Source organism: Colletes latitarsis, chromosome 11 (assembly GCF_051014445.1).
Source record: "Colletes latitarsis isolate SP2378_abdomen chromosome 11, iyColLati1, whole genome shotgun sequence".
Classification (NCBI taxonomy): Eukaryota; Metazoa; Arthropoda; class Insecta; order Hymenoptera; family Colletidae; genus Colletes; species Colletes latitarsis.
The window spans coordinates 22,246,189-22,259,635 of NC_135144.1; the positions used below are offsets into that span (position 1 = coordinate 22,246,189).

Below are 13,447 nucleotides of genomic sequence, written 5' to 3' on the forward strand. Positions count from 1 at the left end.
AGATTCGAGAAAGAAGACGAATGTGAGCTTTTTCTTCTCGCTCTCGAAACAGCTAAAATTTGGTTTGCGTCAACCGGCACACGGGTTTGAGTCTTGACTGCTTAGGCATTTTTATTTTCCGACCTATGTATGCCTATTATTACTATTGTATCATTAACGGGCTACAGAATAGGCCTATCATTTAATGAGGCTTCGTGACACATGAATTGCCGATGAACTGTACTCGACTACAGAAATCAGTAAAGTTAACAAATGTAGAAAAGTCTTTCTTCCGTTACATGATGTCCAGGGTTGCTATTATTAAGAAACTATTTTCAATTGTTCAATTAATTACTGGTTTTGTTTACTAGGTCGTACGAAGTGCAGGGGCAGTTTCTTTAGAGTCCCGGTCTGCCGTTTAGTAACATTGGTCGAAACTCGAAATTGCGTGCCGGTTGACGCAAATTGGATTTCAATTATTTCGAGAGCAAGAAGGAAAGATTCGCATTCGCCTTCATTCTCGAATTGTCGAAGCTGCCCGAAGCACAGGAGCTCATGTACACGTGACTGTGCATTAGTGTGCGTAAGTGTGGTCAAGAAGGTTAGTTACTTGGCCACGAAAGAACTTTCCTGATAAACCGTTTCAATGTAATTCGTGTCTTTATCGTGTATTGGGACGGATGGAAAACAACTGGGGCGTAAATGCTCCTTTCATTTTCTTTTTTTTGTGACTCGTCCACTGAAATGTGTTACCAAAATTTTATAATACTCTTCGATGAATCGTAAGTCCTAACTTACGATTGAAGTAAATGGAGATCTGTCAAATGCACCGTAGTAACGTAGTCATCGCATCTCAAAGGTAAGATTGTTTACAAAGTACATATTTAATTTGACAGTTGTATTGCAACTTTCCTATCTAATTTTCGTTATACTGTACATTATGACTCGATCAAAAAAAAAAAAAAAAAGCAATCATTCGAACATCCGCGTAAATGGATAATACTTTTATACAAAAATTATGGAGATGACATTTCGTACAAAATGTATTTTGTTTACCTTGGTGATTTATTGCATATAATCAGATAACAAATTTACGTCGCTCTTCGACAATAACATGTTTTTACAAGATATCATTGCAAAAAGTTTCATCCATATTATAAGAATTGCTTCACTGTGGTCTTTTTAAGTTTCTAATAAAATTTAATTTATTATCGCGTTTATTTCTAAAATATTATTACAAGTATTTGTTGGTTTTTTAAATAATTACTTTTCTTACATAATATATATGTATATTCCAAAGATGGTTAATAGATTGTTTTTAAATAATAAAGTTATAGAGATAAAATTACATTACATCTAGTACAGTTTATAGATTCGTTTTTTTATAAACTTGATATAAGAAAAGATATGTTATTTGTACTTAGATGGACAGATTACGACTATTGCCATTGGAATTGCCATCAGCCACCAATATAAATAATAATGGAACAATTAAGGGAAGAATATCATTTGTTCGGCGATTAGCAGTAGGATTTGTTATTTTGGCTACACTAGGTTTATTATATGTGCCAGCATATCATTCTGTCCAAAGCCCATTTTCAGGCTTAGGTGAGAATCCGTCCCCTGCAAAGTCTAATGGTGTTTCGCACTTGGTAGCCTCAGTTGGTATGCATTCACTAACATTGCTCGAAATCCTATTGCAATATAAACTAACCGGTCTTGTCAATTGATTTTGCTTTCACTTTCTTTCCTAATTATTGATTGATATTGAACTTAAATTATCTTTGGAATCTACTAATGTAAGCTTAAATATAATTTTTGATAGATGTATATTATATACAAGAATATTTAAAAACAATAAAATAAGTATCATTATTGTGATAGTAATTATAGGTAATTTGTTTTATATTATAATGAATAAATTTCAGCAAGAAATAAAAAATAAATTTAAATAGTAGAGTGAGTACTAGCACAAATCATATAACTTTTCTTCTTCTGATTATTTATTATAGTGTGCTTGAGTGATGCTGAAGTTGAATGAATATTTGTTTCTATCAGCATGAACAAAGTCAGAATTTAAGGGAAAGAATTTGTCTGATTATAGTTTTATTTATAGATTTAGAACAAAATATTTTCTAAAAAACCATTTACAGCACAGCTGCCAGGATGGGCATATAATACTTCAAGAGACCTTTGTACATATATACATCCAGAGAATACAACCTCAGTTTTAAATCCTACTGGCATTTGTTCTCCACCACCATATCTCCTAATTGTTATTTGTTCAGCCGTTACGAATCTCAAAGCCCGTTCAGCCATAAGAAATACTTGGGCTAACAGAAATAATTTAGATAGTGTATATAATTCAACGGTAAAGGTAGCATTTCTTTTGGGACAAAGTGACAACGATACACTTAATGTGCGTACTTGTATACAGTAAGGGGTTTAACCGTTTGAGTACCAGAGATCGAAAAAAAACACGATCGAAAAAAAGCCGAACAGCGCAGTAGCGTTTGTTTTATTCTGTGTCTAGAAAAGCCGAGCAGCGCGATAGCGCTCGTCTTAATCTATGTTTGCAGGTACACTTTTAATTTCTAACTTATTATTTTATGAAATATGTATGTATATACAGTGAGTCACGAAAGTATTCGAACGCTCTGAACTGAAAAGTTTGAAGCTAAAAAAATATGAGTCATGTTATGAATTACGTAATATTTTTATATCTATAATAAGATATAAGGATCTTAATTACATACATTAAATTTCAAGTACCTTTGATAATATAAACATTAGTCATGAAACATTTCTTGATAATATCGACTAAATGAACGTCACAAAAGTATTCGAACGACTAAATTCAAAATAGAGATTTTAAACAAATGTAGTGTTTTAATATTTTGTCGGACCACCACGAACACTTATCACAGCTTGTACATCGATAACTATCAAAAACAGAACATTTAAGTATCAGAAAATATTTCGAAGCTTCCTATCAGGGTATTCAAGGTGTTTGACCACTCCTGGGAAAAATTTTAATGGGGGATTCTAGAGGCCAATATAAGACGAAAATCAAGAATACCAATTTGTTGATGGAGGCTTCGTTAAAAAGTTATTAACTTTTGAAGTTCCGCCCGTACTGAATTTTTTTCTCGAAAATGCACAAGATTTCGGGGGTATGTGTATTCACCAAAAATGATTGTAATCGACCCCCGCAACCGAAAATAATTTTTTCAGAACGATTTGAAATTTTTTTTTCCGTCGAAAAATTTCACATCTCGAATTTTTTTTTAGAAAGTGGGTAGGATTTCGGGGGTATGTCTATTCACCAAAAATGATTGTAATTGACCCCCGCAACCGAAAATAATTTTTTTAGAACGATTTGAAATTTTTGAATTTAATTGTTAATAACTTTTTAACGAAGCCTTCATCGACAAATTGGTATTCTTGATTTTCGTCTTATTTTGACCTCTAGAATACCCCATTAAAATTTTTCCGAGGGTTGTATTACTTGGATTATTTATATACGAAAAAGTAACGATGCGACATGCATCTGAAAAGTTCAGCGCGAAAGCGGCGCATGGGACTCAAACGGTTAATAAATAAAAGTTCATGTAACAAATTTGAGAATAAATTATTTTACAGAGTATAATAGCTGAAGAAAATCACCAATTCAATGATATTATTCAAGAAAAATTTTATGATACATATAACAATTTAACATTAAAGTCTGTCATGATGTTAAAATGGATAACATCAAATTGTGGTCAAGCTAAATACCTCATGAAAACAGACGATGACATGTTTGTAAATATTCCTACTTTGCTGAAAACATTACACTCAAGATCACAAGCTACCAATACATTATTAGGTTCTCTTATTTGCAATGCAAAACCTATTTTAGACCCAAATAACAAATGGTAAGTAATAATTTACCATGGAATAAATACATGTAATAAAATGTATAGATGTAGTCCACATCAATGTGTTTATATAGGTATGCACCAAAATATATGTATTCAGAGAAAGTATATCCTAATTATTTATCGGGTACGGGGTATGTGATGAGTCTAGATGTGGCATTTAAGTTGTATCAAACAGCATTAGCAACACCACTGCTTCATTTAGAAGATGTTTATATTACTGGTCTTTGTGCAAAACATGCAAAAATACGGCCTGTAAATCATCCTGGTTTTAGTTATATTCCAAGGAAATTAGATCCTTGTATATTAAAAAATGTTATTACAACACATAAAGTTAATGTGTCTAATATGTATGTGATATGGAACAAATTAATTGATACAAATCTTTCTTGCAGTAACCATTCTCATACTGATAAAAAATCAGTTACCTTAAGCAGAAATGGTAGGAATGTTGGATACTATATAGTGAAAAGGAGAACCATAAATAAATGTGTATAAAATAATTGGAACTTTTAAACATCAAACTTGTTATTTATTTTTGATTTAATGTTTGTTAAAAATTACTAAAAGAAGTTTTGAAATCGGACATTTAGTATTTTCTCTTGATAATCATAAGAGATACTTGTATTAGAATTGTTAAAAGATCTGAATATGTTTTTATACTTTTGAATTTTTAAATGTCATGAATTTTTGTACCAGTTTTTTTCCTTTATTCTATTGTCTCCATCATGCATTTTTACTGCAAGAAGGACTTGTACTGACATTTAGTAAATAATTGAAGGTTTTATACACTATTTTTCCATTTGAACAGTAGTAGGTCTTAAGAAAACGCTGTCAATTAGATTTCCTGTATAAGTAGTAACTTTTTTGCCTACTTATATGAAACTTTGATGATTAAGTACTGAACACTTGTCTGACTATTGTGTAAAAAAAATTAGGAATCTCATTTTAATCAAAATATTTACTTTAAACTCCAGATATTTGATATTTTATCAGCTGCTTCCTATAGGTATTACAATGGTATAAGTTTATATAAATGACATAGAAACGTTGTTAAAAAGATATATTAGTAAATGTCGTGCATACAAAACTATTGGTAAAAGTAGTTGATTTTAGTAAAACTATTTGAGTTACGAACTTTTTATATACTTATTTAACCAAAAACTATTTTAAAAATTACGGTGCAAGTTTCAAATACAGCCGCTTTTGTTATAACAATATTTAAAAATTGCGATTTATAAACATGTAAATTATTAGAAGTGGCTGTACGATATTTATAACACAGAATAGATCTGAAACTATACAATATTAATTATGATAATTTTACATAATGAAACTCGTAGCATAATTAAAACTTGTGTATGGTAATGATAAAGATTATCAAGCGTTTTCCTCCACTTTATCATGCTTCCTTTACAATCTCATTAATCTTAGTAGATTTAGTTAGGTACTGATAAGTTTCGAAAATTTAATAAGACTTGAATGTTTGTAGTTTATTTTGAATTGATCTTATATTTTTATAAAAATTTCTATTGAGCAATGTATTTACATTCGATGTTATGATAAAATATCTCTGATGTTTACTATAAGTAATATATAAAATTACATTCATATTTTAGAAAAAGCTTCTAATATGCAATAAAATTTTTTAATGATCGTATTTATCTCAATAAGCATAATGATACAACAAAAAATATATAAAACATATTATAAGTGTGTAACACAACACTTATTGCCTAAATAAAATGAAGTTTCTCTTCAGAATAAATATTTGACTTTACACGTTCTAGAAAAATTGTTATGTGAATATATACATATATATTTTGCTATTTATACTTAATCTCAATAGTTTTTCATAGCTGATTCCTTTTAAAAACTTTCTGTAAATTTGTATATTCTGTATGCTACTTATAAAGTAATATCGATATTTTGTCATGATTATGTATTGTAATTATTTACAAAGTTAAATTATACATTTTATGATTTTAGTAGCTGTTATTTATTGGTATGATAACAAGTAATAAGTTCATTTATCCAGTTCTTTGATGAATGTATCTTGTATATAATACCATTATCTACGATATTTATTTATAAGTATCAACGATATGCATTTAACAATTAAGAATTTAATGTAGCCTAATGTATGCTATAATTATATAATATAAAATTTTATAAGAGTTCATTATAATGCATCAGTTAAGACTAATAATGATGATTATGAAGGTGATAAAAATGATAATTATATTTCTAATATTCTGAGTAATTGAATTAATTATCATCTAGTTAATGATCATGAAATTTAAATAAAAGTGTGTTTTTTGCTGATCCTATTACAAGATATATAATTAATGTATCAATAGTTAAATCAATTATTAACACAATTAATTAATATAAATTCAGGTTTTAATAATCATTAAATTTGTTGAGTGAGATCTATTCACTAGTGTAAATGAAATTATGATTATTAATGACTCTATGGAGTATGTTAGTGGCCTTAGAAAATTCGTTTTATTTTGTACAAATACATCGCTCGAAAACTTCTAACACATTGCAAAATTTGGTGCTAAATAGCAATTTAATTATACATTTATCATATATATTCTTTTATAAGTCATTGTTTAAGTTTTAAACAAACTTGATTCTCCGTAACAAAAATACTATATTTTTTAATAACAAATTTTTATTGAAAAAATATATATACGAGGTGTCCTCCAATGAGTGTAAACAAAAGTGTAATTTTTCATTTCAAAATAAATGTTTCTTTATGGCACTTCGTTTTCGAAAAAATTTATATTAAACTTGCTTGGGATATACATACACCATTTACTAAAACTCGATTTAATGTATTTGGTTATAAATATTTGTTCTATTTGTCCCTCTCAGTTATCACTTGTTTTATGGGACACACTATACACAGTATACTAGAACCAATTTTTGTGTGTTCATTGAATTGTTAGACATTAATTTGTCCAGTAATAAATTTTAAAATAGAAAGTGAGACTCTGATATTAAGAGCATGTAAAACTATGATTTTTTTTATATTTAAGTATCAGACCCCCATGTTTAAATTTTTAATAAAAACAATATTATATACTTTCATGTCTAAATTTTATTTCTATCATTGTATTAAATATTTCGAAATAAAGATATATGTATTATTTACAATTAAAATAGAATTGTATCAATAATTGTGTTTGAATATAAATACTTTTTATTTTGTTAAAAAATGAATAAGAGCCAACAAGAGTTATTATTAACTATAATATAAAAAAATATTAATTAGACGATTATACACAAATATTAATTACGTTTAAAAAATAAATACATACATAATATTTTGTATGTATAATAACGTAATTATATGTATTAAAGTATATGTATATTATTTTAACATTTTTTTTTCAAAAACTTAGCAATATCAGTTTCTACAGTATTTTCCACTATTGTATCTAATTTCTTTTTACTCTTATTTCTTTTAGTAGGTTCTTCAGCATTAAAATTAACAGCCTTTAAACTTTCTGTTATTTTATATAATTTCATTTTTAATTTTTTTTTTAATTTTGCCTTTTTCTTTTTTGATATTCTAGAATTTAATTTATTTGTCTCCCTTTTGGAATGTGCATCTGGAGACTCCTCGCACAAAAATGGAGAAGATTCTGATTGAAATTTAGAGTCTGATATAGTAATATCTTTATCCTTAATAGGAATGTGTATACTTGAATCTTTTGTATGTGATTTTTTAAATTTCTTTCTCTGAGAATCATCTAGTTTTAAATTTGTCAATATATTAACTATGTTACCATCTTTGTAATCTTGATCTTTTTTCTTTTTCTTTCTTGATTTTCTTCTTTGTTTTCTGTATGTAGATTCACTATCAAATTCTTCTACATCTTGCTCATTTACTTGTTTTTGAGTTTCAGAAAATGGAATATAAGTTTTCTTATCTCCTTCCTCTTTATTACTACTCTTAACATCACAGGATATTAAGCTCTCTTTCTTTACTTTTGTACACTTCAATTTTGAAATTTTTCTAACTGTTACATCATCAGAAATATTCTGTTTAGTTTTTTCATCGCTATCACTTATAGTGCATAAAATATTTAACTTATGGTTTAGGTCATTTATCCGTCTTTTATTTTTTCTCTTTGTATGTTTAGATACCTTTGAAGTGCTTACTTCTTCAGGGAGTAAACTAGTAGTAGGTGAGATTGTGTGTTCATTATTATTTATTATAAATGTTTCACTTTCAAATTTACTATTACATTCTTGTAATTTATCTGATACATTTATATTTAATAAATCTTCCTCTTGTTGTGCAATTCTTTTCAATTTCCCATTTAATGTTAAACCATGCCTAGCTCCTTTATGAGCAGTCCTACCACCGCATACTTTAAATAATTCTTCATCCGTTAAAGGAAAATGTGTTATATCCTTTTTAATTTTTTCTATTTCAAATACATTTGAATTATCTTCTTTTACTAAGTTGCCATTAAGGAGTGTAGAAGTCTTAAGAAAATTTCTATAATTCTTAGTATATCTATATTTAATTTCATCTAAATCTCTCTTAGAATGTTCACCAGTTATATTTTTCTTTGAAACTGATATAGAAACACCATGTACTTGTGATTTAACTGTAATATTATTAGCTGCTTTATTGAAACCAGTCTCCCACCATTCATTCCAATCTTCATCTTTATGTCCTATTCCTGATGTATCAAATTTCAATTTTGGTTTTAATGCTTCTGTGATACCACTTTCATTTTTACCTAGACCTTTGCCTGTTCCAATATAAAAGTACAAACATTCTTAAAGAATAACATCTCTCATGAAACTATGCTAATTCGTTTGTAAGTTGATGTATGCAACTTTTAAACTACACAAATTTGTTTAAATACATTGACATAACAACACGATATAGTAGTAAAACATTTTAAATGGGTCATACAGGTTGTCTCTGTTAAATAAGATCACCTAAATATCTGCCTTATTTTTTGCTACACGAAAAAACTTTACAGAACATATTTGTGAAGCCCCATAAATCCTACGATATGCAATATGTAAAATACTGCACTAACACACTGTACCTTATTAGGTAATAACAAATAAGAGTTTAGTCAAATAACAAACCATGAAGGCACTCCACGTGCTCACTCACCGACCATTGACAAAAGACTGCCTTGTCTCGTGCCAACGTTCGCAAACCAGGCAACCGACTTGCGCCGAAGATTCCCGAGCTTGCCCGAGCCGCGCACGGAAGACTTGCAGTTATATGGTGTTTTTCATTCCAAACATATTTACAAAAAATGTTTTTTCAAGATTTCAGATACTCCCTAATTTTTTTCTTTATCCTTGTAGAGCATAAAAAAGCAATTCATCGACCGTAATAACCATACAGTTCTTGACATTTTTTATTGAGATATTTTCTGTGCATACAGTTCGTAAAACACTTCAACTTTGTCCTGAGAAGTCTTTCATACAGCAAAAAATAAAGTAGACATTTAGGTGATCTTATTTAGCTGAGACATCACGTATACTTATAATTTGAACTCAAATATCACGAGTTTTCCATTACTATACCTTCTGTCCATCCATATTTCATAAGTTGTGTCTTTGCAAAGCCAGCCATATCTAAATTTGTTGTCACTATAATTTTATTTGTAACTGCAAACAACCTGCTCTATCCAGCTCTATTTAACACGATGAAGTCATACGCCATAGCACGACGGCTATACACGTTTTCTGTACTGTGTAACAATGAGTCTGAATAACCTAGAGGATGAACACCATATTGTTTTGCGAAGACTATACGAGCTTTAACTCTCAAAATAATTGTATGATGGCGTTGTAATAGAATTTCATGCGAAGTGCATGTTCCAAAGTAACTTTGTCCAGTTCTAACATTTGAGAATTATTAAAAAATTCTTTCTGCATATATTAAATACTGATTCGTAGTAACTATTTTAGTTAGAATAAAATTAATTTGTTCCATATCATTGATAATTTGCACCGATTCCAATATGTCAGTGTATCTTTATTATATCTCTGTTAGGAGAATATGTCCAATTTAAAAATGATCTTCTGTATCGTCGACGATCTCATATCTTCGTCAAGTGCACGAAGGGACATAAAATGTGGACATAATATTCATAGCAATTTTAATTAGTTATATAACTATTCAGTAGATAAAAAGTTTTCGTTTAACAACAGAAGAAAATTTGCAAAGTTCTTATCATTTAAAATTGTATATTGTTAGTACGAACAATGTATTAGTCGTTACAGAAAAGATGTTCAAGTTTTTACGTCGTTCAACAACTTGTCGATGATTTGACGTTCATGCGCCAATTGTTCGTGCACAATGTCTTTATGATATGCATCTTGTTAGTATCAAACGTTAACACGTACTACATTTGCTATGATAATTCCGCCCGCCCCACCATTATACAGCGGAATTTATTCGGTGCGTGTTACCGATATTGTCCAATGTCAGGGAAATGAACAATCTTGAACAGAGTGTGTTTGACATAAAGACACGTTTTTAGTGTAACGTCAACGATACCATCAAAATATTAAGTTACATCAGTAACAAAATAAGGTTTGTGCACTTTATTCTTTCGTGTACACGCGAAATTCGTGATCACTTTTTTTTTTTATCTAGCAAAGGCATAAATAACATTCAACTTTAATGTTGTGTAAGCAGTCTTTTGTAGTAAACGTCTTATTTTATGTTTTAGCTATATTTCACTTTAATATTTAATGTCTATCAAAATTAATACTGCTAATACTGCTTGGTTGCTTAGTGAAGTTTTTGTTACATGATTGTGTATTTTATTGTGTCTTATCAAATATGATAATCAGGAGTTACAAAGTGTAAAGGTCTATGAATGTACACATATATACTATTATTATTATTAATATTAACGTTAATCAAGGTTTCCCAAACTAAACTTGCTTTCTTTGGATTGATACAGGTGAATATTAATAATAAAAAGAGATGGCATTTCGTGAATTAGTTGAGGGTGACTGCGGAGGATCTAGTTCTCTGATTCATCTTACATCACATTTTGTACGTGATCATGGGTTCAAAGAAGAAGGAATACATCGTCCTTTTGGACCTATGGAGCCTTTTCAAGCTTCAGACTCAGATCAGTTAGTTAAACAATTTTTAGAAGAAAATCCTTCGTGTCCTCAAACATTTAGAATGGATAATTTATTACAAGAAATGCGTGAAATTGATCAAAACATTCATCCACCTATAGCAGCACCAGGAGTAGCTCAAGAATTAACTGGTTTAGATACAGCTTGGGCAAATCAGTATCTAGAATCAGGGCGTCACTTTAATGTAATTTTTTTTTGTTGTAACATGATATTAGCATTAAAATGTTATAGTATAAATGTTTACTGTTCTTTCTATTGATCTAGGAACATCATACTGATGATATCTGGAATCCAGAAATAGAACAAAATTCAAACATTTTAATTCAACAAACGCACGAATTAGGATTAGGACCAAAATGGGCAGAAGAATATATTGAGCATAGTATAGATGCTATACAAAGTGACATTAATGAAGCAAATAAAACCGAAACGATAGAAAATAGCGATAATCCTAACTTTGCATACTCGAAATTTATGAAATTTATGCAGCAAGAGGGAGATATTCCATTAGATAGTAATGAAAAATCACTGCCAGATTTTCATACTACGAGCGAAGAGTGGACAGAACAATATGAAAACAGTAATGAAAAGTCTGAAGACAAAACTTCTAGTAATAGTGACCAAGAAGTTGAAGTTCTGAATAAGGTAGAAGAAGAATTAGCTGTTGCTGGCAAATGGGTAAATGAATTTCAAAAAGAAGATGCATCTTCAGGTCAGTGTATATGTTAATATTAATTTACTAACTTAATGTCATTTACAAGATATACTTTTAGCTAAATAATTTTCATTTTAGAGGCAGACAACTATGAATCTGACTTTTTACGACTACAAAATGAATGGGACAAAATATCATCGTCCGAGGAATTGTTCACAAAACACCCGTGGCTTTCGGAGTACGATACATTCTACGATCCATTCAAAGAGTATGAATTTCACGAAGAAAATCCTATGAAGAATGTATCTAATGCGTTAGAAGAAGGAAAAAAGAGATTAGAGGCTGGTGATTTACCAAGTGCTATACTTTGTTTTGAGGCTGCAGTGCAACAAAATGAAGACAATCCAGAAGCTTGGCTACTTCTTGGTAAAACTCAAGCTGAAAATGAACAAGACCCATTAGCTATTTCTGCTTTAAAACGCTGCCTGACTCTTGATCCAACAAATGGTGCTGCTCTTATGGCTCTTGCAGTTTCGTATACAAATGAGTCTTATCAAAATCAAGCATGCTTAACTTTAAAAGAATGGTTATTAAAAAATGAAAAATACAAGTATCTTTCAGTGAAGAAGACTAACATTGATCGACATCCAAAGTCCAGTGTATCATCTATTTTGTTCGAGTAAGAAGTTAATAATTTGAATAACATACATAGGAAATTGTACTTAACGACATTTACTTTTCCCTTCTAGTGATATACACGAAGAAGTAAAAAATCTTTATATTCAAGCTGCACGAATGAATCCACGGGAAGAAATAGATGCCGATGTGCAATGTGGGCTAGGGGTACTTTTTAACTTGTCCAATGAATATGATAAAGCTTGCGATTGTTTCCAGGCAGCGCTACAAGTACGCCCTAATGTATGTATGAAATGAAGCTTCTCCTATTTCATTTAAAATGTTGTTAACATACCCTCAAAAACATAATGTTTCGAGAAGGATTCCAGATTGTGGAATAGATTAGGTGCAACTTTGGCTAATGGTCAGAAATCAGAAGAAGCTATAAATGCATACCATCGTGCCTTAAAATTATCGCCCGGATTTATTAGAGCACGTTACAATTTGGGTATTTCGTGCATTAATCTTGGTGCATATAAGTAAGTAAACTCATTTTAATATGATAGTTTTTTTTTATTATGAAATTACTTATTTTCTTATAGAGAAGCAGGTGAACATCTTTTAACGGCTTTAAATCAACAAGCTGCTGGTCGCGGAACGCAAGGCGAAAGCTATTTGCCGAAAGCGATGTCGAATACCATTTGGTCAACGTTAAGACTTGTTATTTCGTTGATGCACAAATACAATCTTAACGAAGCTATAGAAAGCAGGTATACATTTATCGATACTTCTACTGAAAACCATATCAAAACTTATGATACATGTAGTGTTGTATATTATTTCAGAGACCTTACAAGATTGAATAAGGAATTTGAAATTATATGAAGGCATGCAAAATTGTTGAAGCTATTTGTTAAAAAGTATAAACCGTTTTTAGTTTTTAAGGTACCGTAAATACAATGCTTAAAAAATATTTTTTAATAGTTCAAAAATGTATATACAAACAATAACTAGACTCATGTTTTTACTCACTACTCATGTATAATTTCTTCACTACGAGAGTTAAATACCCGATTAAGATATATATTTTTAGAAGTTGTTTTAATTCAATATTTCTAACAGG

General features: G+C 29.7%; 3 protein-coding genes across 5 annotated transcripts; 2 read left to right on the plus strand and 1 right to left on the minus strand.

The window, feature by feature from the left end:
• Positions 1-563: 563 nt before the first annotated feature.
• On the plus strand, positions 564-5,694 carry LOC143347950 (beta-1,3-galactosyltransferase 1). Its single transcript, XM_076777631.1, has 5 exons — positions 564-838; positions 1,404-1,644; positions 2,133-2,398; positions 3,622-3,896; positions 3,974-5,694. Exons 2-5 carry the CDS (start codon positions 1,404-1,406, stop codon positions 4,395-4,397), a joined length of 1,206 nt encoding a protein of 401 aa, XP_076633746.1. The 5' UTR covers positions 564-838; the 3' UTR covers positions 4,398-5,694.
• Pex5 (peroxisomal biogenesis factor 5) lies at positions 1,566-13,447 on the plus strand. Of its 3 annotated transcripts, XM_076777629.1 has the most exons (9): positions 10,020-10,491; positions 10,868-11,045; positions 11,156-11,238; positions 11,319-11,766; positions 11,848-12,388; positions 12,459-12,627; positions 12,706-12,863; positions 12,927-13,094; positions 13,170-13,447. In XM_076777629.1, exons 2-9 carry the CDS (start codon positions 10,973-10,975, stop codon positions 13,207-13,209), a joined length of 1,680 nt encoding a protein of 559 aa, XP_076633744.1. In that variant the 5' UTR covers positions 10,020-10,491; positions 10,868-10,972; the 3' UTR covers positions 13,210-13,447. The 3 variants fall into 3 exon arrangements, with proteins under 3 accessions (XP_076633743.1, XP_076633744.1, XP_076633742.1); XM_076777628.1 differs by lacking the exon at positions 10,020-10,491 and adding an exon at positions 1,566-1,587 and having other exon boundaries at positions 10,868-11,238; XM_076777627.1 differs by having other exon boundaries at positions 10,021-10,491; positions 10,868-11,238; positions 13,170-13,445.
• LOC143347949 (uncharacterized) lies at positions 5,383-9,672 on the minus strand. The gene is made up of 2 exons (XM_076777630.1): positions 9,477-9,672; positions 5,383-8,677 (listed from the first exon to the last, which is right to left on the minus strand). Exons 1-2 carry the CDS (start codon positions 9,523-9,525, stop codon positions 7,287-7,289), a joined length of 1,440 nt encoding a protein of 479 aa, XP_076633745.1. The 5' UTR covers positions 9,526-9,672; the 3' UTR covers positions 5,383-7,286.